The sequence below is a fragment of the Dipodomys merriami genome, unplaced genomic scaffold, assembly GCF_024711535.1.
Source record: "Dipodomys merriami isolate MVZ:Mamm:240054 unplaced genomic scaffold, mDipMer1.0.p SCAF_60, whole genome shotgun sequence".
NCBI lineage: Eukaryota > Metazoa > Chordata > Mammalia > Rodentia > Heteromyidae > Dipodomys > Dipodomys merriami.
Window position 1 is genome coordinate 6,450,667 of NW_027206180.1, and position 26,391 is coordinate 6,477,057.

The following is a 26,391-nucleotide window of genomic DNA, read 5'->3' on the forward strand; positions in this document are numbered from 1 at the left end:
ATTTACTCAGCAGCCACTGTCTCCGGCAACAGCCCACAGGCCCACAAAGGGCCCTTTGACAGGACTGCGGGGAGGGGGGGGACATGGACGCTGCCCTAATAGGACCCAGGCTTACAGGAAATCCACCTGGGCTGCTGCCGCCGCCACCACCTCCGCCTCAGGAGGAAGGGGCCCATTGCCACCACCCACTACCCTCGTGACCCGCCGCCACCTCCCTCTTCAAGCCAGAACCCTCAGCAGCCGCTAATTGAATCCAGAGCCTCGCGTGGCCAAGCCTGACTCGGTGCTGACATCAACACCCCAAGCCACAGGGTCTGGTCTCCAGGCCTGGCTGGGCCCCCTCCTTCCCACTGGGAGGTGAGGCTCAGAGCCAGGGCCATGACCTAAGGAGGACATCGGTGTGGGGCCTCCAGGAGTTCACTTTAGGTTTTGCTGAACCTCTCCTTTACCCCTCTTCTACCCTCCTCCAAGAACAAGAGGAAGAGCTGTGTATCCATCAGTCTAAGCTCCCCATCCCCAGACAGGCCATAGCTGTCTTCCACATCTGTGGCCCTGTCCTCTCTTCTCCAGCCTGCAGCCTTTCTGGAAAACACCCCCTAAACTCCTAGGAGTCCCAGAACAGTTGAGCACTTCCCTAATAAAGGGGCTCTATGGAGTCATCAAGACTAGCCCTATCTGCAGTGTGGACGGAGCCCCTGGCTCTTTCCTGTATCTGCTGCAGATCTGGCTCGGCCCCTCCTTTTTGCCCATCAGGGTCTTTGGCTTGTTGATCTGTGCTTCCCACTCCAAAGCCCTTCTGTACAGCTGGGGTAGAGACAGCAGGATTTTTCTGCTGAGCCTATACCAGGGGTAGAGGAGCAGCAGAGAGAATTGGAGCCATGCTCCTACCTGGCCAGCCTAGGACTCTTCAGAAGGTTCTGGAGGCTCCCTGAGCCCAGGACCAGCCATAAAGTCCTGGAATGAGAAAGTGTAAGGTACCCATTCTCTAGGGAAGTTAATGAATTTCCCACTGAATCCACTGAGGAGGGGATGGCTTCCCTTGGGGGTACTCTGTATGCTGCATCTGCTATGAGCCACTCCCATCCTTACCACAGACACTGGTGTGGGTGAGGCTGTCCTAACTAGACCCTTTTCCTGAGACTGAGGCAGCCCATCGCACCCAGGCCTCAGCCTCATGTCGGGCCAAGACCCTGAGAGAGAGGGTCACCCTTCTGGGGAGGTCCATGACAGTTTGCCAAGCCCAGGCCTGGAGCTTGCTAGGGAGAATGGATCTGGAGCTTGCTGAGGAGAGTGGATCTGCTGGGGGGTTTTGTGTTTTTTTGTGGCGTTTTCTTTGTTGTTGTTTTGTTTTGGTCAATCGTGGCACGTGAACTCTGGGCCCTGTCCCTCAGCTCTTCAGCTCAAGGCTAGAGCTCTACCACTTGAGCCACAGTGCCACTTCTGGTTTTCTGATGGTTTATTAGAGATAAAGAGTTTCTTGGACTTTCCTGCCCAAGCTGGCTTTGAACAGTGATCCTCAGATCTCAGCCTCCTGAGTAGCTAGGATTACAGGCCTGAGCCACTGGCACCTGGTGAGGGTTTTTTTTTTGGTTTTTTTTTTTTGTTTGTTTGTTTTTCCTGTTGGTTGTGGGGCTTAAACTCAGAGCCTGGGTACTTACTGTCCCTGAGCCTCTTTGTGCTCAAGACTAGCACTCTACCACTTGAGCCACAGCGCCACTTCCAGTTTTTGAGCGGTTAATTGGAGATAAGAGTCTCACAGGGACTTTTCTGCCCAGGCCAGCTGCGATCCTCAAATCTCAGTCTCCTGAATAGCTAGGATTACAGGCATGAGCCACTAGTGCCTGGTGGGATCTGGTTCTTTACGCGCTCCATACACCCAACCCATGCACCCCTGCTTGAGTCCAAGACATTCACTCCATTTTATCCTTTATTTTCTTACAAAAGGCCTTCATTGTCATCGTTTGTCTTACAAAAACCAAAGTCTTTGTCACTGAGTTTGAAAAACATTTTCCCAACATAAATGGGAAAGGATCTTTTATAAATATATTCTAAAAAAAATGGAACTGAAGCAAATCCACACGTGCCCAGAGCACCTTCCCTTCCAGTTTCCTGTACTTCTAGGGCCAAGGCCAGAGCCAAAGGGCCTGCTCCATGACTCCTTTCTGGGGGCTTCCTTCACTGGCCCCCAGTCTCCATGGTCAGCTGCGGGGAGCCTGGAAAGGCCCCGGCCGCGTTACCAGCACACGGCAGGGCCCACATGCCCTGGCATTGCACTATGCAGAAGACAGCAGTCGCTGTCCTGTACACACTTGGGCTGGGGCTACCAGAATTCATCGCCTGGGCTGCAGCAGCTCACAAATGAGTACACTTAGCCCAGAGAGGGACAGAGGCTAACCGTGGTCACACAGCCCCATCCCTCGTATGTCCTGGTGATACATGCTAAGAACTCACTATGGCAACAAGAGGGTGCTGGCTGCTCCATCTCTTCTGGCTTAGATGTAGCACTTAGCAGGGAGAGCCCCTTGGAGGCTGGGCCCCGAGTAGCCCATGAGTGGGAATTCACACTCAGGCCCACCTGGCAGGGCATCCCCACTGTCCTCAGTAGCCTTGGGGCCTGGCTCCAAGGGGGCTTTCACCCCCTCCAGCTCCAGGGGCCCAGCCCCTGGTCCCACCTGCCCTTTGCCCTGAGCTGCAGCTGCTACGGCCCGTCCCCGCCGCACACAGTAGGCCGCCCCTGCGGCAGCCAGCGCAGCCAGGAGCACAGCGGCCAGGGCGGGTGCGATGAGGAGGGGCAGGTTGCCCTCACGGGCCTGGGTGACAGGGGCGTGGTTCGACCGGACCGCTGGGGGTGTGCGGGCCTCTCCGCAGGCCTCCTCGCCTCCTGGCAGCCGTCCGAGCCCTAGGGGTGTGACGCAGATGGAGTAGGTGGCATTGGGCTGCAGCTGAGTGACGGTGTATTCTGCCAGCGAGGCAGGCAGCCGCAGGGTCACCAGTCGCTTGTCAGGGCCCGACAGGTTGCGGTAGGTGAGGCGGAGGCTCCTGAGCTGCACGGTGCTGCCCTGCAGGTAGCGCTGCAGCCCCACGCGCAGGGAGGTGGGACTCACTGGTTCAACACCAAGGGGCAGGGGCCGTGGGGGCCCTGGTGTGGCCTGTGGGGTAGGGCTGGGCTGCACCGCCTGCCCTACTCGGCTCTCGCAGTACAGGCCTGTGACACCCTCCGGGCACAGGCATTCCAGGTGGTGCGCTGCCCCGAGGCGGCAGGTGCCTCCATTGAGGCAGGTGGACACAGGGCAGTCCCGGGGCCAGGGAATAGGCTCCACCGTTGGCAGGGCGGTGGGTGGCATGCTGGGGAGCTCCGTGACTGGCGCGGTGGGACTGAGCCAGGTCGGGACTGGGCTAGAAGGCAAGGGTGTGGGCTCCCCTGCCTCAGTCCTTGTGGTGGGCACCGTGGCTGTAGTGGTGGTGGCGGGGCAGCCGAAGTCCGCATAGTCCAGCTCTAGCAGCAGCCGGCCAGCATTCTTTGGTGGGAAGTGACAGCGAGTCTCCTCAGGGCTGGTCAGCGTGATGTGGTTCTCTCGCACCCAGGGCCCAAACCAGCTCAAGGAGCATACACAGTTGAAGGGGTTCCGGGCTGCTGCCAGGAGGCGCAGTCGGGGGAAAAGGTGGGAGAGGTCACTGGGCAGGGCCTGCAGGCTCAGGTTGCTCAGGTCCAGCTCCTGTAGGGTAGCCAGACCCGCCAGGTCCTCGGGCCGCAGCTGGGCGATGCGAGTGTTGCCAGCGAGCCGCAGGCGTGTCAGGCCCCGCAAGCCTCGGATCACAGACGGCAGGCGCTCCAGCTGGTTGTCAGACACATCCAGGTCGTGGAGGTTGCGCAGGCGGCCAAAGAGCCCCTCGTCCAGCTGCTGCAGCCCCAGACCGGCCAGCCGCAGCGCCTCCACATTGGCGGTGTCCAGGACACCAGGCTCCAGGGCCAAGAAGCTGTTGTGGCTGAGGTCAAGCAGCAGCAGGCGGGGCAGTCGAAGCGGGGGTAGTGTCCGAAGCTCGTTGTCCTGCAGCTTGAGCTCCAAAAGGTGGTCAAGAGCATCAAAGGCGCCTGGCTGGATGTGGCGGATGCGGTTCTTGCCCAGGTACAGGCGCTCGAGTCGCCGCAGGCCGCGGAAGGTCTCGTTGGTAATCTCGCGCAGTTTGTTGGCGGTCAGGTCCAGGTTGCTGAGGTTGACAAGCGGCTGGAAGATGCTGCCGGGCAAGCTGGCAATCTGGTTCTGTGACAGGTCTAGGAGCTGTAGATCCGGCAGGCTGGCAAAGCTGCCCGGGTCGAGCGTGGTGATGCCGTTCTCGAAGATGTACAGGCCTACTGTGTCAGGCGGCACGTCTCTGGGCACCGTGCTCCCCTGGCGGGCAGTGCAGAAGACCGTCTGTGGCTGGTTGCACTGGCAGCCAGATGGGCAGCCCTGCACCTTGGGCTCCAGGGCCAGCAGTAGGAAGAGCAGCAGGGGCGGCGGAAGGCAGCTCCTGGAGCGCATCTTCTGTCCCTGTGTGCAGAGTGGTCGTGAGTCAGGGCCTCGAGGGCAGCCACGCCAAGAGGGCCAGAAGGGGATTTACCACTCCCTGCCCCCAAATGCAAGAGCCAGCACTATGAGTCAGGTCCCCAGTGCCCCCTGGCCAGTTCCTGGCCCATCCCCATTACTCCCTCATCATGTGATTTCATCCTTATGGTGTCAGCTATCAGGAGCAGGCAGTGGGCTGAACAAGACCAGCAGTGACTAGCACATGGACAGACCGATAGCTTCTGGGTACTCAGTGACCACATACCATTTCCCCCGGCTGAGCTCAGGCGCTCCCGCTGAAGGCTGTGGACAGGGAAGGGGGCAAACCAGGGAAGGAGAGGAGTCATGTGTCCTGGAGCAGCAGCCCCTCCTTACAGCAAGCGTCTGGAGAGACGGGGCGGGCAGGCGGCCCAGGCGCGTAAGCAGAGAAGCTGGCTGCCCTGGGCCGCTGGCCCCTGCGCCACGCTCTGTGTCCCTCCCTCCTCAGAGTGGGGAGAGACCGCAGCAGGAAGACTTCACATGGAAACTATGGGATCGGTGTTTTTCCACTTGTGCAGTCAGACCTGCCCAGGACGGGGGCTGCGAGCCACCAGGATGTGGCCAGTGGCAAGGCTCCTGAAGGAGGGGCGGAGGGTGACTGCAGTCTTTGGCAGGTGCCCCTCTCCTGGGAAGGGAGGAAGGAGGGAGGAAGGCTTCCTCTTCACACTCCCCCACCTCCAGGTCATGATGATACAGTCCTCATGACCTCAGGCCTGGCTCTTGCTAGGCAGGCTCCCGTAGCATAATGATAGAAACTGGAAGGCTCAGGCAAGGGACGCTGGTGTGGGGTGGTGGCTAGAGGCAGTGCCAAGCTTAACAAGCCCTGCAGTCTCATTCCTCTTAAGTTACCATAGCTGCTGTGGGCAGAAGACGAGCAGCAGCTACCTCTCGGCGGTGACAGTGCCTGCTCTTGCCACATGCCAACACTGTAAGGCACGCAGACACCACTGGTTACCATTCCCAGGTGTCAGGAAAGGGGGCCCTTCGAGGAGCCAGGGAGACTGAGCTAGAGCTCAAGATGTTAGCTATCTATCCCATGGCAGGGTCCCCAGGGCAGGGCCTCACACGCTCCCCGTGAAGGAGACAATTAGACCTGGATTGAGCTGCTTCCTAGCTGGATCCTCCTGAGAGGAGATAGGTCAGATAGGTCCAGATAGGTCCAGGCTCTCCTGGGAGAGCCTTGGGGCCGCCCCACATACTCTGGCAAAGCCCTTACCCTGTGCCCCAGAAGTTCCCAAGTCCTGTATAGGGTGCCAGCCCGTCCCTAGGCAGACAGACCTACCTAGTGGCAAGTGCCCCCTCCCCCTCCAGGCGCCTGCTGCTCACACAAGGGCCTTTTGTTGCTGGAGCTTAGGCCTCCCCTCCCCCTCCGTGGCCATGGCAGGTAACACGACCCCCACCCAGCCTTCCTGTGCCCTACTGCCTGCTCCCTCAGGCACAAGGAGTAGAAGGAGGAGGAGGTGACAGGCAGGAGTGGGGGTTAACCAGGACAGTTGGGTCTCTGGGATCTTGAGCCAAGTCTAGGTGGAGGAGACTTTTGTTGCTCAGGTTGGGCCTATCCTTCCACCAGAATTGTCTCCCCCAGGACCCTGCAGCCTGAACGTCCTTGCTCACTAACAATGATGAACACTGTTTAGAGGCTACCTAGGAGAGGTCTTATCTGACCCTTCAAGTGCCCCCCCCCAGATGCCCTCCAGGAGTCTATGCGGGCACCTCACTGAGGCTAAGGCTCTGTCTGACTGGACTCCATGGTTTCCAGCAACCTTATAACTTATCTCCGCTGAGGGAACTTCTCTACCCGGCCTTACCCTCAGCATCAGGTAAAGCAGGTACCAGAGCCCAAAAGAGCAGTGGGTGGGGCCTGGCTTGTGGATGTGGACTTCAACTGACCTCCAGACACCCATGTCTGTGTGAGGCTGGGGTGCCCTCTGAATGAGCCCTCTCACAGTCCAGTGGGAGGAGACCCTGCATGTGGCCAACCTGGCCAGAGTACGCCCCTATGGGCCTTGTGTACGGTCATGGTTAACAGTCCTTGCTCCAGGCAGGTGTCCTGGCACCCAGAGATGTCAGGCTGTGAGACCACAACCAGTGGCTTGACTGTCACTACCTTAGTTTCCTTTGTATGTCCTGCAGGACAAGGGGGCCATGAGCTAGGGAAATGCTCCCCACTCTAATCTGTTGGGCCTATCTGGATATACCATGTTTACCTGGCTGGCAGGTGAGCTATGGAACATGTGTCTGAGTTGGTAAGAGAGGGGGCTGGGTCTGGAGGGGCTAGTGTCCTGGACCAAGTTTGGAGACTCCACAGAAAGCAGCTAACCATTCCCCCAGGATTCAAAGTGATATCCTTGGTCTGAGCCTAGCCTCACCCCACTCAACAAGGGGAGACTAAGGCAGGAGTTGATACTAGGGTCTCTGGAAACACTTGAGTTTACAAGCCACAGGCTGGTAGATAGGGGGCTCCACCATAGGTTTCCTGGCACCAAAAGCAGACTGGGAAACCCCTGGAAGAAACCTGGCCAGAGCAAAGGCTGATCTTGAAGAGGGACAGCAGGGGATAGGCTAAATCCCCAAGCCTGTGGGAAGCCTGCTCCCTTCACCCTCTGCAGTCGTCCTATTTTGTAATACTGTTTGACTTTAAACATGAAGTTCTTTTTAGCAAGTTGTAGGAGATGTTCCACTGGTCTGAGGGTGCTGAATCTGCTGTGTGCGCATGTGGGGGTTGGCACCGCCATGCTGTCCAGTGATTACATCTGGCTCCAACAGGGGCAGGGCCTTGGCTTTGATATCTGATCCTGGAGCTGAGCCAGGGAGGGGAGACCTTTCCTTCTGCAAAGGGTGGTCAGAGTTCTGGAGCAGCTATGGGCCGTGGGGAGCAGGAGGGCAATGGTGAGGGGGCCAGGGGGAGGCCTGGCCCCATCTTAGGGTAGTAGAGAGGCCAGATACTGAGGCCCGGGCTCTCCAGCACACAGGACTCAGAATGGGGTATGACCAACAAGCTTCTCAGCCAGCTGGCAAGATAGTCTTGCCACAAAGCCCACCTCAGCTCCCATCTGTGCCGTGGGGGCTGGTCACAGTGCCTGCTCCTCGGGATGGCTTAGTTTGCACTAAGAGTATTTGCCAAGTGGTCAGTAAACATGAGCTACCGAGGACGTAAATGGGGAGCCCGGCCTGCCTCCTAGGGAGAGACCACCATGGAAGAAGGGGCTATACAACACTTCCATACCCACAGGGCCCAGGGGCCCTGCCGAGCCTCATGCTGAGGCTGCCTTCTATTCTCAGGGTGGTGGGGAAATGGAGGTAGGGTGCCCTTAGTCATATAAAAGGGTGTGGGGGGTGAGCTGTCCTTTGGCTAGCCCCTTGTAGCATATGACCCCTAGGAGGGGCTCTGTGCGTAAGGGTGTCTGTCATCTCAGCTCTCAGGGGAACCCAGAGCGCCCCCACGCCCTGAGTGTGCTATACATGTGTGGGTACCCCTTATACACATGCTCCCAGGACAGGCAGAGACAGGAAAGAGGCTGGGGTAGAACCCAGGCGTTTGGGTGGCCATATCAGCTGTGGGGCCAGCCCATCTCCCTGCTGCTGGGGAAGGCCATGTGCCCAGCTGGGTGAAGGAGGACTGAGTCCTCAGATGGATTGAGTCCACACACACCCTCCTGTGCCAGCCACTTCAGAAAAGGTGCGGGGAGAGGGGGGCGGAAGGGGCCCTGTGGGCCTGCCCTGTGGCTCCGGGCCTCTACCTCCTGGTGCTGGCCCGCCCAGCACTGCACTGGGCCAAGCCTGGCAGCAGCCCAGACTCAGGAGTCTGCCAATGCCCCCCCCCACCCCCCAGGCAGGCGGGACTGTGCCGGCAGCCAGAACTGCTGGCTCTGGTTTCGCTGACGTGTCCGACGAGGCTCAGGGCCCCGCTTGGGTCCACCCCATCTACCCCCTTCCCTGGGACACAGCAGCCCCTGGCCCAGCAGTGCTGAGAGGTCAGGGTTTTCTGTCCTGAGTCGTCACACCAAGGGCATAGAGGCCTGGGCCTTAAGTCTCTCTAAGACCACCCCAGCTAGTGATTAAACTAGATCCCAGGTAGGCTTTGCTCATTTTCCCTGCTTTGTGACTTCACCTAGCTCCCTGCCCTCTCTGGGCCTCCACCTCCACTTGAAGCCCTTAAGGGTTGCAGGTCAGGATCACCCAGAAATGTTTTTTAAAATCCTTACTCCCTAAAAGACCACTTAAATAAGAACTTCCCAGGTAAGGCCCAGGCAGCATTGGGAAAACTCCTCTGGCAAGTGCTCTTTATCAGAGAGTGGCCAAGGGAATAACTAGGACCTCAGCTTCTGCCCCTCTGGGAAGCAGGTTCTGGATCCGAGAGCAGGTGTAGACAAGCTGGCAGCTCCCTCCCCCCTTCCAGGAAGAGGCTGGCCTGGCCACTGCCAGACCTGTCAGCCCACAACAGGAAGACCAGTGACTAAGACCAGTCCCTGGGCTACGTGAGCCCTCAGGGTGGCAGGACAGGCCGTCTCAGTCAGGAGAGGTGCCACTTATTGGGCAGGGACATCTGTGGCCCCAGGAGCTATGCAGTGGCTGCTGCCCAACTAGAAGTGGGCCAGTCCAGATGCCACTGTCAACACAGGGCAGGTGTGATGCCACCAAGGGCTGGGCCCAGATGCACGGCCTCCTCACTGCCCTATCCCCACCCAAGGCGAAGCACTTATTAAGATTCCAACCTTACAATTAACCATGAGTTTGCCAGAGCACTACCTTAGTCACCAAGAAAGGCCCCTGACCTGGGCCCAGGAATCTAAGAAGGAAATGGTCCTGTCAGGGGAGGAGTCTTTCTTACATTTACCAGAGCCCATTAACCACACAGAGATCTGGCCACTCTATGGGAGAAATGACCCTTCCTAGAGTCTGTGGACTTGTCGATGGGTAGGTGGGCCTAGATCATTGAGCCACAATGCTGCTGCCCACAGCCATCACTGCTACTGTGCTACTGAGGCCAGAGGCCAGCAGAGCCCTAGCCTGCCCCGGCTCCATCTCGGTGCAAGCCGGCTCCCTCCTTCCTCCTTAATGAAATCTCTCAGGCAGCCTCCAGGAATGTCAGAGCCTTATTGCATTCCCCAGGAGGAGTCTGCTGGGGGGTGGGGGCTGTCCCTAACCTTCCAGGAGAAATGGCCCTTTGCCTGTCCCCACCCCCCACCCCCAAACCGAGGTGGCTTGAGGGAGCCTCCTCCAGCCTCCTCACACCCAGGGAGGCTGGAATGAGGAAAAGCGGGGGAGGCCTGTAGGCCTGGACAGCAGCAGGCTGAGGGGTTGGGGAAAGCAAGCCGGCTGACTCTGGAATGTGAAAAGCGATAAAAAGGAAGGAGGCTGAGCCCCCGCCCCTCACACTGCACACCGATTCCCCAAGCACCCCTGCCTGCCCCAAACACAGCCCTGCTTCAGTCACGCGCACAGACACACGCCCACACCAGACACACGCCCACTGGGCTGCGTTCCTGCACACACACACACACACACACACACACACACAAAAACCTCATACCCTCCCCCTTCTCCAAGAACTCACGCAAATTCCATAGCAGTGAGGGGAGCTGGTTTTCTTGGCAATACACAGCCTTGGGCTCCTCAGCTCAGGGAGAGGCGCCGAGGGGGCTCTGGGAGGGGTCACTAACCCCCTTGCCATGAGCTCAGGACCTGCCAGAGGTCAAGGATGCTTCTGTGGACAGCCTTTGTCCGCTTACGGAGAGGGACTGTCCAGTTGGGCTGCTGAGATGGGCAGGATAGCCCTTGCTATCCTGTTCCAAAGGCTGTCCACTTATAAGCCTCAATGAGGACTTCACTCTCTGCCTAGGACTTATCCTAGTTCCCCCAAGGCTGTAGGTGAGAGTATCAGTAATAAAAGCTGAAACGGTGGGCATCTCCCTAACTCCAGGCCGTCTGTCAGACCTAGCTAGGCACTGTCTGAGGGGATCCAGCACAGAGCCCCACCTCCCCCATTTTTAGAGTGTAAGGAGAGAAGTGTCACATCGAAAAATGTCTGGGACACAGGCCCCTCTACCCCCATATGACCCTCCGGACCCCCAGGTTTCAGGTGGCTGTTCTAATGGACTTGCACAAGGCTGGGGGAGGTGGGACGGACAGTGCCCAGGCCCTGGAGGCTGGCATGTGTGCTCCTGGGTCCTTTCCCTCCCTTGACCGCGAGAGGCTAGATAATGGTCTGGAGGGGATCCAGCTGGGCTGCTCATTACCAGAGCCCTCTTCCTGCCTCTGACACTCTGTTTACAGAAGCCTAGGGGGCTGATTCCCCCTGGGAGAAGACAGTAAACTCTTCGGGACTGCTCTCCCATCCCCCCACCAGCCTGTCCCAGCTCTGTTGGGCTCTGCCAACAGCTGGGCCCATACTGGACTTCACTGCCCTCCTGGAGGATGCCAGCCCGGCCACTCCTGTAGTGGGCAACACCGAAAGTCTAGCCTAACAGGAAAGGATCTTCAGGATTTAGGCCTGTTCTTGGTTTTAGCTTCCGGTGCCTCTCTCTGAACCTGTGCAGAAGACCAGCAGAGAAGACACCTGGACCTGGGGGCCCATCCTGCCCTGCAGACTCCACCCCTGGGCTTCCAGCAGAAGTGGTCAGCGACCCTGGTGTGGTAACCGTTAACAAATGGGGAGGAAGCAGAATGGTTGGCACCAATCAGCTGGCCTGCCAGTGACCACAGGGAACCTCGGCAGTCCTCAGGCCCTAGAACTGCCAGCCCAGGGACACAAAAGACTAGGCTGGCTATAGGCCATTAAGTTCGCAGCCCAAGCACAGCCCCCCCCCTCCCCGGCAGAGATGCAGAAATGGGGTGCCCTGTTGTCTGGAGCACTGGCTAGCCAAGGTGCCTCCCCCACCTCGGGGTGGGGGGGTAGGGAGACCCACCAGCCACCCCGCCACAGCCCCCCTGCATGTGTGACAAGACCCAGAGGGAGGACTCCCCTCCCCCCCCCCAAGGAAAAGTAAGCGAAGACTATGGCTGGGTCATCCCCTGAAAGGGGTTTGATTCATAAAACTGGTCGTGCCGGAGGGCGGGCCGGCCGTGGGAGGAGGAAGGGAGGGAGGGAGGGGGTGTTTATTTTGTCTGCTCGCGGCCACTGAACCATGAACACGCGCGCACCCAGGCCAGCCGTGGGGGGCGTCGCCCCGGGACGGCCATGGGCGGGGGCGCGGGGACCGTGGGAGGCCGGGGGCCGCCATCCGCCCCGGGGTGCGGGGGCGCGCGGTGCGGGTCTGCGCGCGCACGCTGGGTGCACGGAGCCCACCAGACGTCCCCACACCCGTTCTCGCCCGCAGCCTCCCTACTCCCCATCTCCCAAATACTCACCGGCTGGCGGTGGCGGCCGAGGGAGCCGGTAGGGGCGGGCCGCGGCCTCAGTCCTTGGCGACCGGCCGGGCCCTGAGAGCTCCGGGGTCCCGGGGTCCCGAGGCAGCGGTGTCCCCCGTCTCCCCCGCCCCGGGCTCGGGCTCTGGAGTCGGCCCGCAGGAGGCGGGTCGGGCCTTAAGAGTGGGGGGCGTGGCTGTGGTGGGGGCGTGGTCCGTCGGCAGGGGGCGTGGCTCCTCCCCATTGGCTGGGACGGGCGGGGCCTGTGGTCGTCCGCCCACTCCTCCGCCGAGGCTCCTTGGACCGTTCTGGTCTCTTCTTCACCCTGTCACACCCGGGCCTGGTCCAGCAGGAGAGACTTCACCCCACCTGGTGGGAGTCAGAAGGCCTGGGCTCAACTCTGCCTCTAGTTTACTATGTGACATTAAGCTTTTCGCATTAAAAGCAAGCAAATACCGACAGCAAGTTAGAAACCACATGCCTCTGAGTCACCAGACAAGGTGAAGGTAGATGCAAGGAGTGGACCCCGGGGCCTGTGGGGCCTAGGAGAGGCAGGGGTATGGCAGTCGGTGGGCTGGGATAAGGGCTTAGTTCCCATGACCAGCCTAGCCTGCCAGGGCTAAAGACTTTAAAAGACAATCCAAAATCCAGATTTTGAGGCACAGCCTCTCAATGTGAGTATTGTTAGCAGCTAATCCCAATTTCAAACACTCCTTCCAGGAGCTGCTTACATACGACCTCCTTAAAACTGGGGTCCTAGCCTCAGGACAGAACAAGCTGGAGCCCTTCCCCACATTTTAGATGGAGGACAGATATGGAAAGGGAAGTGGCCATGCGCCCAAGGCCCCAACAGCTACTGGCAGTTTCCAGTCCAGAATGTGCCAGAGGTGGGGGTTAGGGTGGGGGGATTGGGGACTTCTGTAGCTGTGGATGGGGCTTGTGTTTCAGTTCACTATGGCCTTTGATTGGCTAGGAGGGATGGGTGCCAGGGGGTGGACTAGTCCAGAAAAATCCCCTGGCTTGGAGGATTCCAGGAAAATGCTCTGTCCTCCTCCCCCTCCATGTTTGTGGTCAGAGTCATGCCTCAGAGCCTTTGGGGACCCAGGTCAGCAAATGAGCTTCCGGACACCATACCCCCTCCTGCCTGGGCTACAGCCAAGGCCTTTGGCTAGGCCATGCCAGTTGGTGACTTATATAGTCCTGGAGGCCCCTGCCTCCAGAAAGCAGGATGGTCTTGTGTCCTCTTGTTGTCAGGGCCTAATCAGGGTCCAACTGTGACAGTCACCTTCTAGATGTCTCCCCTTGGCCCTTTGGCCTCCACAGGGTCCTCTCTCCAGGACAGATGGTGCTCGTCGTCACATACATTCTTGTGTCATGGGTGTTTGCACGGCCTGTGAACCCCTGTTCTTGAGCAGAGCTCACCGCTGAATGTGTTTCGTTTGGCCCACATAGCAGGTTAAAACTTTGAAGGCGCTGCCAGCATTGAAAAATCAGGTGGTTTTGTACTAAAATGGGACTTCCCAGCTTGCCTCGGACAGGAAGTCTCAGCCGGGGCTGAGTGGCAACCCCTTCTGGCCAAGGCCTGGGCAGCTTAGAGGTCACTCTGACCCCCACCTCCCCTGTTTTCTCACACTGGGCTCTCCACTCAGCCAGCTTCCTGCTGGCTCAGAAGCATGTGCGTTCAGTGCTATGTGACTTCGGGGCAGACTGTCCCTGAGCCTTCATTGCACCATGAGTCCTCAGAGGCCCTGGAGAATATTCCACTGATGACCCACAGGAGTGATGTCCCAGGCTCCAGCCTGATATTCTCCAGGCCTCAAAGCCATTTGCCTCTGTTGCCAGTTGCTCAAATGTACTCTCTACGTAAGGTGTCCCCTGCCCTGATCCCAGGCCCTAGGCTCATGTGAGTCTCCTAACCCTCCAGAGACTCCTGGGTAGCCTCCAAGAAACCTCCCCAGCTTTCCCAATCTGCAGATCACAGGAGATCTGGGAGAACTGGCAGCATTATGAGGGACAAAAGCCCCTCTTGTTGGTCCATCCTCTTAACTTGAGCTGAAGGCTAGGGGCCGATGTGAGCTCTCGGGCTTCTAAGCCTTCGAGTCAGAGGCCTTGGAGATGGAAGGCCCAGCAGTGGGTGAGGCACAGGCACTGCTCCTTACCGTCTCTGGCTCTCTGCCAGGCCACAATGCACCGCCTGCATTCCAGACGCAGACCTAGGTTGGCTGTCTTCATGAGGCCCGGGGTCAGGCCCGTGCCAGATCTTGGCCAACTCTTGGCACTGGATGTCATGACCCCATTTTTCAGTGCACGCTGTGCCATGGACAGGAGGATGCTCCTGCCTGGCAGAGCTGCCCAGATGGCTCTGCCTGAGGCAAGGAGGACTGGCCTGACCTGTCAGAGGAGCCAGCCCTGCTGGCTGGGCCTTTCTGCCCCCGCATCCTGAGTGCCTGAGTCAATGGGCAGGGGCTGATGCGGCATAGTATGGGGTGGGCAGGGAAGCCGTCCATGGCCCAATAGAATCCTCAGGACTCATCCTGGTCTTACCTAGGCAGCAGAGGGCCGCCCCGCCTTCCCCCCCCCTCCCCACCCCCATGCGTCCCTTGTTCTCAGCCTTGACCCTGGGTCCCATGTTTCCTCCTGTCCCACTCTTCCTACCTGAACCTGTCCAGTGCAGCCTCTGTTCAGTGACACCCTGGTCCTACCCCCCCCCACCTTTGCATAAAATGTGCCATCAGGGGCCGGTGGTAAAACTCACTAGAGAGCTTGCCTGGAATGCACAGGGTTAGCCCTCAGCTTTTGTTGCTCAATCTCCCAATAAAGTCAGAACTCCCCCATTCTAGCAGAACACACACCCCTCCACCTGTTGTTGTCACAGCCCAGGTCACCAGGAATGTATCACTCTTCCTGCCCTGAGTGGCTTTGCATCCACCCACCACAGGACCCTTGTACATGCTGCTCTTATTGGAACTGTGGCCTCTTGGATTTTTCTCCTAACATTGGGACCATAGGGAAAGATTTCTCCTGAGCGGCCCAGCCAAGGCTTAGTCATCCTATCCCCCATACTGAGATTCATTGTGGGAGTGTGTCTGCCCCATGAGGCAGTGAATTCCTTATAGACAGACAGGTTTCTGTTGGGGTCACCTCAGATCACTCTAGCAGGCTGAGCAGGGGGCTAGAATGCACAATAACTAGTCAAGACATGACCTTTTTTTTTTTTTTGTCGGCCATGGGGCTTGAACTCTGGGCTTGGGCACTGTCCTTGTGCTCTTCAGCTCAAGGCAAGCACTCTACCACTTGAGCCACAGCGCCACTTCTGGTTTTCTAGTGCTTGATTGAAGATAAGAGTCTCACAGACTTTCCTGCCCAGGCTGGCTTTGAACCTTGATTCTCAGATCTCAGCCTCCTGAATAGCTAGGATGACAGGTGTGAGCCACTGGCACCCAGCTTATAAACGTTCTTTAAGGAATGGATGTGAGTTAGAGGCGTGTAGGAGCTACTGCAGGGACCGGATGCCAACCCACTGGTTCCAGCTCAGTGTGGGATGTGCCCAGGCTACACATCATCTCTCTGCCGCAGCAGGCAGTGATGACAGTGCTGAGCCTGGCTTGCCCTGCTGGCCTGAGGTAATTAGGGCCTGTGTTACTCACAGGTGTCCAGCCCAGGGCCCTCCAGGAAGTTGTGGAGACACCAGGGCCCCACCCAGCTCCTCACCCATTCTGTGGTGTGGGCAGGAAACTGGTGGGCAGGGGACAGGGAGGTTGAGCCCCTTGTTACCTGGGTGAGGGACACAGGCAGCTGCCGCAGCTGGTAACCTGAGGGGGACTGGGGGGGGGGGGCGCGGGACAGGGCCCTGCTGCCAGGGTGGTGAGGTTGAGCCAGGCCCAAGGGTCCCCAGGGACAAGAAGCCAAGACCAGGGGCAAGGTAAAGAAAACTCACATCCAACTTCTGACCCCTCCCCAAGTGCTGCAGGACAGAAGGCAGTGCTTCTAAGCCCGGGGAGGTCTCAGTGACCTTCCAGGGCCCAGAGAAGAGAGGTGTGAATCCCTGGTCACACACAGTCGGCAGAGGCTGGGCGCAGCGTAGGGTAGCTCCAGTCCACCCTTCACTTTCCCAGCTGCTATCCCACCTCAGAGACGGGATGGAGGTGTCCTGCCCACTTGGTCCGGGGAGGCCAGGAAAGCTCCGCCATGGTCCCTTCTCCCCAGCATCTGGCTCAAGCCTCGGGTCTGGGACTTAAGAGACTGCCTCTCTGGGGCATCCAGAGGACCTCTAGCATGGTGGGGGGTGGAATAGTTGGTACCACCTCAGTGAAGACCTAGAGTGGGTGGCTGGGCCCCGCTGTCCTCAGGCAGCACTAGGGCCCTGCTCTGGCAGTGTCCCCAACACCCTCCTGGCCGTGATGGCCTCATGACTAGCCAGGCCGAGGGCAACAGGACCGATGGCATGTGAGGTGGAGGTCCCCAGTGCCCAGGTCCTGAAGGGAAGCAGGTTGGGCACAGGAGGAGTCGGAAGGGTTAAGTGGATCCTGGTCCCTGGTACTTTCCAGGTCTCTGATCTGAGATCGCACGTGCTGTCCTGTAACTTTCATCCCATCCCCTGGCCCTCTCTCCCCAGGTCTCTGATACCCCTGCTGGACCCAGACTCGGGACTCCTGGTCCTGGCTGGAAAGGTAAACAAGAAGCTGCTCTGGTGCCATCAGCCACCTAGAGTCTGCACCCTCTTCTGCTGGTGTCCTCCTTGCTGTACCCTCTAAGAGGAGTGCCTAAGCTGCATGCTGGTGGTCCGGCCTATAATCCTAGCTACTCAGGAGGCTGAGATCTGAGTATTGCAGTTCAAAGCCAGCCCGGGCAGGAAAGTCTGTGAAACTCTTATCTCCAATAAGCCACCAGAAAACCAGAAGTGGCGCAGTGGCTCAAGTGGTAGAGTGCTAGCCTTGAGCTGAATCGCTGAGGGACAGCGCTCAGGCCCAGAGTTCAAGCCCCATAACTGAGGAAAAAAAAAAAAAAAAAGAGGAGGACCTAGAAAAGTGCATGCTGGCCCTGAGGGGGTCCTGCCCCCCCCTCCCCGCGCCACTGCCATTCACCTCTTCACCTGATCAGCCAAATGATCAGATGATGTAGTCCTAGACATCTGACTTCAGAGCTGTGTTAGCACACAGTGGGCAAGCCGTAAATGCTCCCACAAACACTGGGTACTCGTCATGTGAAATTGGTGGTTAAACAAGTGAGGGAAGGTCTGCCAAGGGCACAGCTCAGCACCCAACAGTCGGTGCTTCTAGATGGCCCTCATGGCTCTGTGGCTTGGGTCCCGGGAGGAGCTGGGACTCTGGTGTCAGAGCCAGGCCCTGCCCAGGCCACCAGGGCACAGCCAGCAGATGGAACTCAGACAGGGCTTGTTTCAGGGCGAGAGTCAGCTGTCCTGCTACGAGGTGGCTCTGCAGCAGCCAGCACTGAGCCCAGGTGAGTCCCCACCCCTCTCCAGCCCTCCCCTTCCATCCTTTGAAAACCTCCCTCACTGTCCCTGGTGATGTCCTTGGCAGTGACTCGGTGTGTGCTGGAAAGTGTGCTGCGGGGGGCGGCCCTTGTCCCCCGGCGGGCGCTGGCTGTCATGAGCTGTGAGGTACTCCGTGTCCTGCAGCTGAGTGATACAGCCATCGTACCCATCAGCCACCATGTGCCCCGGAAGGTGAGGAGGAGTTTGGGAAAGGGACTGCGGGTGGGGGGCGGGGGGGTTCTGAGAGATGAGGGCCTTACCACCCCACCTGCCCATCACTAGGCTGTGGAGTTCCATGAAGACCTATTTCCAGACACCGCTGGCTGTGTGCCTGCTTCTGACACCCAAGCCTGGTGGGCTGGGAGCAACCAGCAGGTAGGGCCAACCTTGCCTCTTGCTCCCACCCAGCTCCACCAGCCCCTGCAGCTCCAGTATAGCCATGTGCAACTTACTGGACCAGCTGTTCCCTCCGCTCACCCCAGCCTTCATCTAGTCTACCCCTTCAGAGGTTCCCTGCCCACGTACTAGCCTGTGGTGCTCCCTGCCCTCAACTGCCAGCCTCTCCACAGGTGCAGAAGGTCAGTCTCAACCCAGCCTGCCGGCCCCAACTCAGCTTCACTTCCTGTCTGGTACCCCCTATGGAGCCTCCCCCAGATACCACCCAGCCTGTGGAGACACCTGGGACCAATGCAGACCCAAGCGTAAGTATGAACCACGCTACCTTCCCGTGGCTGATACATGACCCTGATGGGTGCACTGTCACTTGACCATGCCTCCATTCCTTTTCAGTTCATTTTTCAGATAGGACCTCATGCTTCTGCCACAATCCTCCCTACCTCTATCCTGTCCTAGCTAGGATTACAGATATGCACCACCATGAAAACATACACACACACACACACACACAGAGCCAAGTTCTATTTTATGCTAGGATTACAGATATGCACCACCATACAAACACACGTACACACACATACACAGAGAGAGCCAAGTTCTATTTTATGCTAGGATTACAGATATGCACCACCATGAAAACACACACACACACACACACACACACACACACGCGCGCACGCGAGCCAAGTTCTATCTTGGGGCTTAAACTCAGGATCTGAGCACTGGCCCTGAGCTTCTTTTTTCTCAGGGCTAGTGCTCTATCACTTGAGCCACAACACCACTTCTGGCCTTTTCTGAGTAGTTTATTAGAGATGAGAATCTCACAGACTTTCCTGCCCACACTGACTTCAAACCATGATCCTCAGATCTCAGCCTCCTGAGCAGCTAGGCTTGTAGCTGTGAGCCACTAGAGCCTGGCTTAGCCAAGTTCTTTATCTTGTATGCATTCCTGAATCTGTTATGCTTGACAATTAGACAAGACCATACATAAGGACTGGGTGTGGTGTCACCCACCTGTGAACACCTGTCATCACCAAGTGTTCTCCCTCTTGTTCCGTATCGTGAGCCCTTTTATTTAGTGATTTTGTTTTTTGATAGAGAGTGTTTCTGCCCTGGCTGTCTCCAAATTTATGTTTCTTCTGCTTCTACCTCCTGAGTGGCTGGGCTCACAGGCATGTGTCACCATGCCCAGCTGATGTCCACTAGCAACATTGTTCTGGCTTCAAACACTGGCAGCTGAAACTTCCTGGCGCAGCCTCCCACCAAGCTAGGAGCCAAGACCTGCTACCTCTGTCCACATGGCCTGAAGCCCAGTCCCTGCCACCATCCATGCCAGCAGCAGAGCCTATGCCCAGTCCAGTGTCCCATAGCCAAGAGAGGCCCACAACAGGAGTTGGCCTGGCTCTGCCTAGCCAGCACACCAGGGATCTGATGGCTAACTGGGTCCTTCTCCCCAGGAGGGCTTCTCTTCCCCTCCCAGCTCGCTGACCTCACCCTCCACACCCTCCAGCCTGGGGCCCTCGTTCTCCAGCACCAGCGGCATTGGTACCAGCCCCAGTCAGAGGTCGCTGCAAAGCCTCCTGGGTAAGCTGCTCAGGACAGCCCCAGCTGTCCTCCGTCCCCCTCAGCCAGATCCAGGCTCCTTGGAGTCATTTGTTCTGTGTGTGGGGGGGGGGGTGGACAGAGAGCGAGCTTCTGCCCTGTCCCACAGGGAGGACAGCAGGCAGGCCAGCAGGCCAAGCCCACAGTGACAGGCTCTGTGTGTCCTCTATCCTCTAGGCCCCAGCTCCAAGTTCCGCCACGCTCAGGGCACTGTCCTGCACCGAGACAGCCACATCACCAACCTCAAAGGGCTCAACCTTACCACACCTGGCGAGAGCGATGGCTTCTGTGCCAACCGGCTGCGAGTAGCCGTGCCCCTGCTCAGCAGTGGTGGGCAGGTGGCCGTGCTGGAGGTGAGGGGCCTCACCCCATTAAGGTTGCCTCTCAGCTGCCTGTAGTTGGCAAGGATGCTCAGGGCATCAGCCACCCACATCATCTCTCTGAGCAGGGGCACGTGCCAGGCTCCTGCCCATCACGTCCCACAGTCCTCCCAGCTGGCCCATGCTGTGGGTGCTATTCTTATCCCCATTTTACAGATGAGAGTGAAGAGGCACAGAGAGGTTTAGTGACTTGCCCTGGTCACACAACTGTGTAAGTGGAGCTGAGTTTGAACCCAGGCCACCTGAACCCTAAGCCTGAGCTCTTTCCACTACTCCACGCTGCCACCCCCTCACTTTCTGGGGCCTCACCGTTGGCACCTGGGACTCAGAGCATGAGGGACCTAAGGCAGAGGGCTTGGGCCATCCAGCAGTGGGTGCATCTGCTCCGGAGGGGTGGGGGCCTAGGCACAGTGTGGCCCTGCAGTCCTAGGACTCGCCCTTCTGCCTCCTCCTGATGGGGCAGGGGGTGGGGTGCCTCCCCAGCTGCGGAAGCCTGGCCGCCTGCCCGACACAGCGCTGCCCACGCTTCAGAATGGGGCAGCCGTGACTGACCTGGCCTGGGACCCTTTCGACCCCCACCGCCTAGCTGTGGGTAAGGAGGCTCCCCCCACCCCGCCCCCTTCCCCACTGGCTTGAGGGAAGGCCACAGATCCTGAAGAGGCGGGGCCTGGCAATGAAAGCTGCTCCTCTCTCTGCAGCCGGGGAGGACGCCCGCATCCGACTGTGGCGAGTACCCCCAGGGGGCCTGGAGGATGTCCTCACCACACCGGAGACTATACTCACAGGTTAGGGTGACTCAGGTAGAAGGAGTCTGCGGGGGCTGTGACTCCCGAGGGGCTCAGAGTCACCTGTGGCCCTCCCCAGGTCACACAGAAAAGATCTACTCTGTGCGCTTCCACCCACTGGCGGCCGACGTGCTGGCCTCCTCTTCCTACGACCTCACCATCCGCATCTGGGATCTTCGGGCCGGAGCTGAGCGGCTGAGGTTGCGGGGCCACCAGGACCAGGTAGGACAGCTACTAGAGCAGACAACCCAGGCGTGTGGTGAGAAAGTTGCCCCTTAACCCCCACTTGGTCCCCAGATCTTTGGTCTGGCCTGGAGTCCCAATGGACAGCAGCTGGCCACTGTGTGCAAGGACGGGTGTGTGCGGGTCTACCAGCCCCGGAGCAGCCCTGAGCCCCTGCAGGTGAGTACACAGAGGCTAGGTGTTGCCCACTGACCCACTTGGGGAGCCCTGTCTGGGCCTCATGTGCTGGTTCTCAACAGGAAGGCCCAGGACCTGAGGGAGCTCGAGGAGCTCGTATTGTCTGGGTGTGTGACGGTCACTGTCTTCTGGTGTCTGGCTTTGACAGGTGAGGATTTGGGGATCCCTGCCCCCCCCCGCCCCGTCTCCACCAGAGTCCCCTTTCTCCACAGTCAGGCCTGCAAAATAAGTTTCCTCCCTTCCTTACTCAGTGGGACCCGTGGCTAGATGGGTGGCTGGTTGAGGGGTAGGTGAGTTGATGGGTGGGTGAAGGGGTGAATGAGCAGGTGGATGGATGGACAGGTGAGAAGATGTGCTTGGGAAGGAAAAGTGAGTCAATGAGGAGCGAGGGGTTCAGGCCAGGCCCAGAAAACCAGGCCTGATAGGAACTAGAGGGGCACAGGAAGCCCAGAGCCAGGCCAGCGAAAGAGGCCTGGACATGGACACCTGGAGCTTTGGAGGTTGGATCAGGGAAGGGTCCCTCAAGGTTGAGACCATCGGGCTGGGTCACAAAGGTGCTGCTACAACCTGGAGAGGAGGGCATTGCAACCTGGACGGGAAGGCCGGAAAGCTGCCCAGCTGAGCCGAGGGCCAGGAGCAGCATGTGCGGAGAGGTCCCTAGTTAGGAGGCTAGCAGTGGGCTAGGCTGGGCACCCCCCTGCACTGAGGAGGGTAAGACAGAACAAGGAGTTGGGTTGGGACTCCACGGCCCCTGCCCCTGGCCAGGCCAGTTCTGAGAGTTGGAGTTGGCTTTCCTGTTGCCTACTGGCCCTCAGGCTCCCAGCCCAGAAAGGATGAGGGTCCCTGTGGGCATCTCTGCCCTGCCCCAGGCCTCTTCCAGCCCTAAGGACCTGCTTCTGCCCTGACCCCTGGCAGCCGAAGTGAGCGCCAGCTACTACTGTACGCAGCTGATGCCCTAGCGGGTGGCGCCTGTGCAGTACTGGGCCTCGACGTAGCTCCCTCCACCCTGCTGCCCAGCTATGACCCAGATACCAGCTTGGTGCTCCTCACTGGCAAGGTGGGCTGGGATGGGTGGTGGGGTGTGGGAAAGGCTGGTATAGCTAGTCCCTTCACTGTCGCTTTCCATCCTCTGTCCCCCAGGGTGACACCCGCGTGTTCCTGTATGAGCTGCTCCCTGAAGCCCCTTTCTTCCTGGAGTGTAACAGCTTCACATCATCAGACCCCCACAAGGTGGTACCCCCAACCTGGCCATTGATCTTCTGTCCCCGGTTGGGACTGCAGAGCTTCCCTGCCCCCCTGTGGTCATGAGAGGAAGTGCAGGAGCATGTGGGGTTGGGATCAGACTCAGGGAGACTGGCTGAAATTATCCAGGACTTTTGAGGCCTGGTTATTATGCAGGGTCAGTATTAAAAATCAAACTTTATAAGGTTAAGCTATGTGAACCTGCAGTATGAACTTACAAGCAATTCCACGAAAAACAAAAATAAATAAAGGAAGTAGAGCTGTGGCTCAAAGGGATAGAGCTGTAGCCTTGAGCAAAAGAGCTTAAAGACAGCACCCAGGCCCTAAGTTCAAGCCCTATGACACACACACACACACACACACACACACACACACACACACACACACACACACACACACACACACACACACACACACACACACACACACACACACACACACACACACACACACACACACACACACACACACACACACACACACACACACACACACACACACACACACACACACACACACACACACACACCAGGCACTGATGGCTCACACCTGTAATCCTAGCTTCTCGGGAAGCTGAGATCTAAGGATCATAGTTCTAAGCCAGCCACGGCAGGGAAGTCTGAGACTCTTATCTCCAATTAACCTCCAGAAAAGTGGAAGTAGAGCTATGGCTCAAAGTGGTAGAGCACTAGCCATAAGCAAAAAGAGCTCAGGGACAGAGCCCAGGTCTGGAGTTCAGTCCCTTCACCACCACCACCACTACAAACAACTACAAAAACAAGCAAAAGGAGTTGGTGGCTCATACCTAACTCATGAGGCTGAGATCTGAAGATTGCAGTTCAAAGTCAGCCCAGGCGAAAAATAAAATAATAATAAAGCCAGAAATGGAGCTATTGACCAAATGGTACAGCCAGGCCCCAAGTTTAAGCCCCAGGACCAGCAGGAAAAAGAAAAAAATCAAGGAAACTAGGCATAGTGATGTATGCCTATAATCCCAGCTACTCAGGATACTGAGGTAGGATTGTGATCCAAGACTAGCCTGGGCAAAAAAGGTTATCATGTGACCCTATCTCAAAAATCAGACTATAAAGAAAAAGGACTGGAGGTGAGGCTCAACTGGGAGAGAACTTGCCTAGCAAGAATGAGGCCCTAAATCCCATCCTTAGATGGGGCAGAAGAAAGAAAAATAAAAAATGGGTCCTCTGTATCACTTGGTGATGTCACTAAGGCTATGCACCTACCCTGATTCTGAGTTAAGTGACCCATCCATCCTTGCTCAGCTTGGTATTCTGTGAATTGAACTGGCGGCTTGAGTCATCTCAAGCCATGGTTGCAGTTTGCCCTCTCTGTTCACGTTACCAGCACGCCACTGTCCAGGGCCAGTCTTTGGTCACCATGGCCATCTGGAGTGCTGTGTGCCCAGCCAGGAGCTTTTGGCTCCAGCTTCTGCTTCCTTGTCCCCCCAGGGTTTTGTCCTCCTGCCTAAGACTGAGTGTGACGTGCGGGAAGTAGAGTTCGCTCGATGCCTGCGGCTGCGCCACACCTCCCTGGAGCCTGTTGCTTTCCGGCTGCCCCGAGTCCGGGTGAGTTTGGGTCTAAAGACTGCAGTGCCAAGCCCTCCATCCCGCATTGGTGGGAACTTAAATTCTTGTCTGGCCCTGCCTCCAGCCCCTCCCCTATTCCCTGCTTTTTGAAGACACCTGCCTCTTAATTTGGCTGGAACTCAGGGAAACCCTGGTATTGGGGGGTGGGGGGATCCCCACTGCTGGTGTGCCTGGTCTCTGATCAGTGTTTCAGGATGGCTGCCTCCCTTTGCTACAGAAAGAGTTCTTCCAGGATGATGTTTTCCCCAACACGGCTGTGAGCTGGGAGCCGGTGCTCAGTGCTGAGGCCTGGCTGGGAGGCGCTAATGGGCAGCCCCGGCTACTCAACCTGCAGCCCCCCGGCATGACCCCAGGTAGGAGAAGGGTCCAGACTGGGTGAGTGAGAAAGCAGGAGTTGGAGGAAGGGACAGAAGGCCCAAGTCCAATCTTTTGACGCTATGACCACACAGAGACCCGGGTCTCTTCCTGAGAATAGAGGGAAGTCTCTCGACCCGTCCCTGTGCTCCTGGAGGGCAGGGCTTGTGCTCCTGTTTCCATCCCAGTTCCCAACCCCAACTCACACGTGTATGTGCCCACATCTCCAACCTGGTCCCTGGAACAACCTTGTGAAGAAGGGCTTGGATAACTGTTAAAGATACTCCTTGGGTCTCAACCTGGAGGTGCAAGTCCCCTGGATGCTAGCACCCAGAACCCCACCCAAGGGACTCTTGATACCTTATCTTGCCTCTCCTCAGTGAGCCAGGCCCCCCGGGAGGCCCCCGCCAGGAAGGCCCCATCCTCAGCACAGTACCTGGAAGAGAAGTCAGACCAACAGAAGAAAGAAGAGGTAGGTATGGGGAAGAACTGGACTGCAATGCAGTGAGGGAGAGCATGTGTCACACTGTCTCTACAGCAGAGCTTGGAGGGGGAGCATGGAGGGACATTGCACGGCCTCCGGGGCATAGGAAGCCAGGGGAGCGGCAAAGGGCCTCAGCCTGGCCAGCCCTAACTGAACCAAAGCTGGACGTTGGTACAGAAATGGCAGCATCTGGACCAGGAGTCACAATGCCTTGGTCTCTGACTGCCTAGCCAGGCATGGTAGCTCCTACCTATAATGCCAGAACTCAGGAGACTTGATGCAGGAGGATCAGAACTTCAAGGCAAGCCTGGGCTACATACAAGTCTGTGCAAAAAACATGTCTCATGTGATAGAATAGCTGCCTAGCAAGTCCAAGGTCCTGAGTTCAAACCCCAGTACTACTCTCCCCCAAAAAAGGTCATAAGGATATAGTCAGTAATAGAGCATTTGCCTAGAATGCACAAAGCTCTGAAGTTGATCCATAGCATGATCAAAAATGTAAAAATTGATGTATGCTAATAAGCAAAATCAACTTTGCCAGGGCTCTAGTTGAAATGGCTCTTTTCCTGACACTGTTGGGGTTGAGCTCATGAGATTTTGATGTGTTCCTGAGGTCAATGCTCTTCCTGTCTACTTTTGTAGCTGCTCAATGCCATGGTAGCCAAGCTGGGGAACCGTGAGGACCCGCTGCCCCAGGACTCCTTTGAAGGAGTGGATGAGGATGAGTGGGTGAGTGGCAGGCAGGCCCAGCTCCCAAGCCAGCAGTACCATTCCTTCCGAGCATCCTGCAGCTCGCCCCCATCCCTGTCCTTCCTAGACCCCCTTAGCCCCCTCCCACCTCTTGGTTTCTCATCCCAGGACTAGCCTGCTCACCAGGTACCCTGGGCCTCAGATGCCACTGCCGCCTCCTAGAGCACACCTCATATCTCTTCCACCTGGAGGCTGCCACTCTGGCCCTGGTACACTTCTCCCAGAAGCCCTGGCCTCCTGTGGAGCTCGGGTACTTCCACAGCTGCTGCGCCCACCACATCTCCAAGGACTGTCCACACCTCTGCTTCCTCTGGGACGAGCTGCCTCTCCTCAGCCGCCTGCTAGCATGTGGAACCAAGGGATGGGGGCTGGGGGGTCAGTAGCATGTCCCTGGGCAGGTTCTGGGCTCCCTACCTCCCCTATTCTTTCTGCCGCCTGGGCTGGCTTTGTCTAGCATTTTCAGTGGCTACATGCCAACCCATCTTGCCTGCTGCCCCAATTCTGGTCAAGGGTGTTGGGGGCTGGCCCTCCACCACACTGGGAGCAGCTCCAGCCTCAGGGGCCTCGGACCAGTTACCCTGCTTCCCAGGGCAAGTCAGGAGAAGAGGGTCTCACCCAACTGATGATCCCAATTAAGGGTCATGGGGCCCCTCAGGGACCTGGGTATTCTCAGCAATTAAACTTTTCTAAGCTGGCCATCTCCTGTACTGCTCTAGAAGGGGGAAGGGGAGGGGAGTGTGAGTGAGTGAGAAGGCCCTGGGTGCCTGTGGGTCTCAGCCTGACTTTGATCTTAAGGCCTTGAATGCTGCAAACTTGTGAGTTCATTCACTTAGCACTCAGATAGCTAGCAGTACTCTGGGTGCTTGGGTGCTGTAATGAACTGCAGGAGAGATAGGACTTCGGGTATTACAGCCTTTTACAAAGGAAGCAGACTTCATGAGCAGAGT

At 57.8% G+C, this 26,391-nt stretch overlaps 2 protein-coding genes across 3 annotated transcripts in view; one reads left to right on the forward strand and one right to left on the reverse strand.

Moving 5' to 3' along the window:
- Coro7 (coronin 7) overlaps window positions 1–26,391 on the forward strand; it is a 59,334-nt gene that overhangs the window by 25,324 nt on the left and 7,619 nt on the right. Inside the window, exons 10-28 of one of the 2 annotated variants that reach the window (XM_070003594.1) lie at window positions 16,549–16,603; window positions 17,336–17,393; window positions 17,474–17,619; window positions 17,710–17,802; window positions 17,997–18,128; window positions 19,281–19,407; window positions 19,603–19,778; window positions 20,289–20,397; window positions 20,504–20,590; window positions 20,670–20,812; window positions 20,888–20,992; window positions 21,073–21,158; window positions 21,926–22,067; window positions 22,151–22,240; window positions 23,719–23,835; window positions 24,074–24,209; window positions 24,591–24,682; window positions 25,337–25,423; window positions 25,553–26,140. In XM_070003594.1, coding sequence (XP_069859695.1) covers window positions 16,549–16,603; window positions 17,336–17,393; window positions 17,474–17,619; window positions 17,710–17,802; window positions 17,997–18,128; window positions 19,281–19,407; window positions 19,603–19,778; window positions 20,289–20,397; window positions 20,504–20,590; window positions 20,670–20,812; window positions 20,888–20,992; window positions 21,073–21,158; window positions 21,926–22,067; window positions 22,151–22,240; window positions 23,719–23,835; window positions 24,074–24,209; window positions 24,591–24,682; window positions 25,337–25,423; window positions 25,553–25,558 — 1,987 coding nt within the window. In that variant the 3' untranslated portion in view covers window positions 25,559–26,140. Of the gene's footprint in view, window positions 1–16,548; window positions 16,604–17,335; window positions 17,394–17,473; window positions 17,620–17,709; window positions 17,803–17,996; window positions 18,129–19,280; window positions 19,408–19,602; window positions 19,779–20,288; window positions 20,398–20,503; window positions 20,591–20,669; window positions 20,813–20,887; window positions 20,993–21,072; window positions 21,159–21,925; window positions 22,068–22,150; window positions 22,241–23,718; window positions 23,836–24,073; window positions 24,210–24,590; window positions 24,683–25,336; window positions 25,424–25,552; window positions 26,141–26,391 lie in introns of those variants that run through there. The other variant, XM_070003595.1, reaches the window with a different exon arrangement.
- LOC138814577 (vasorin-like) lies at window positions 1,915–12,075 on the reverse strand. Its single transcript, XM_070003583.1, has 2 exons — window positions 11,937–12,075; window positions 1,915–4,532 (listed from the first exon to the last, which is right to left on the reverse strand). Exon 2 carries the CDS (start codon window positions 4,521–4,523, stop codon window positions 2,493–2,495), a length of 2,031 nt encoding a protein of 676 aa, XP_069859684.1. The 5' UTR covers window positions 4,524–4,532; window positions 11,937–12,075; the 3' UTR covers window positions 1,915–2,492.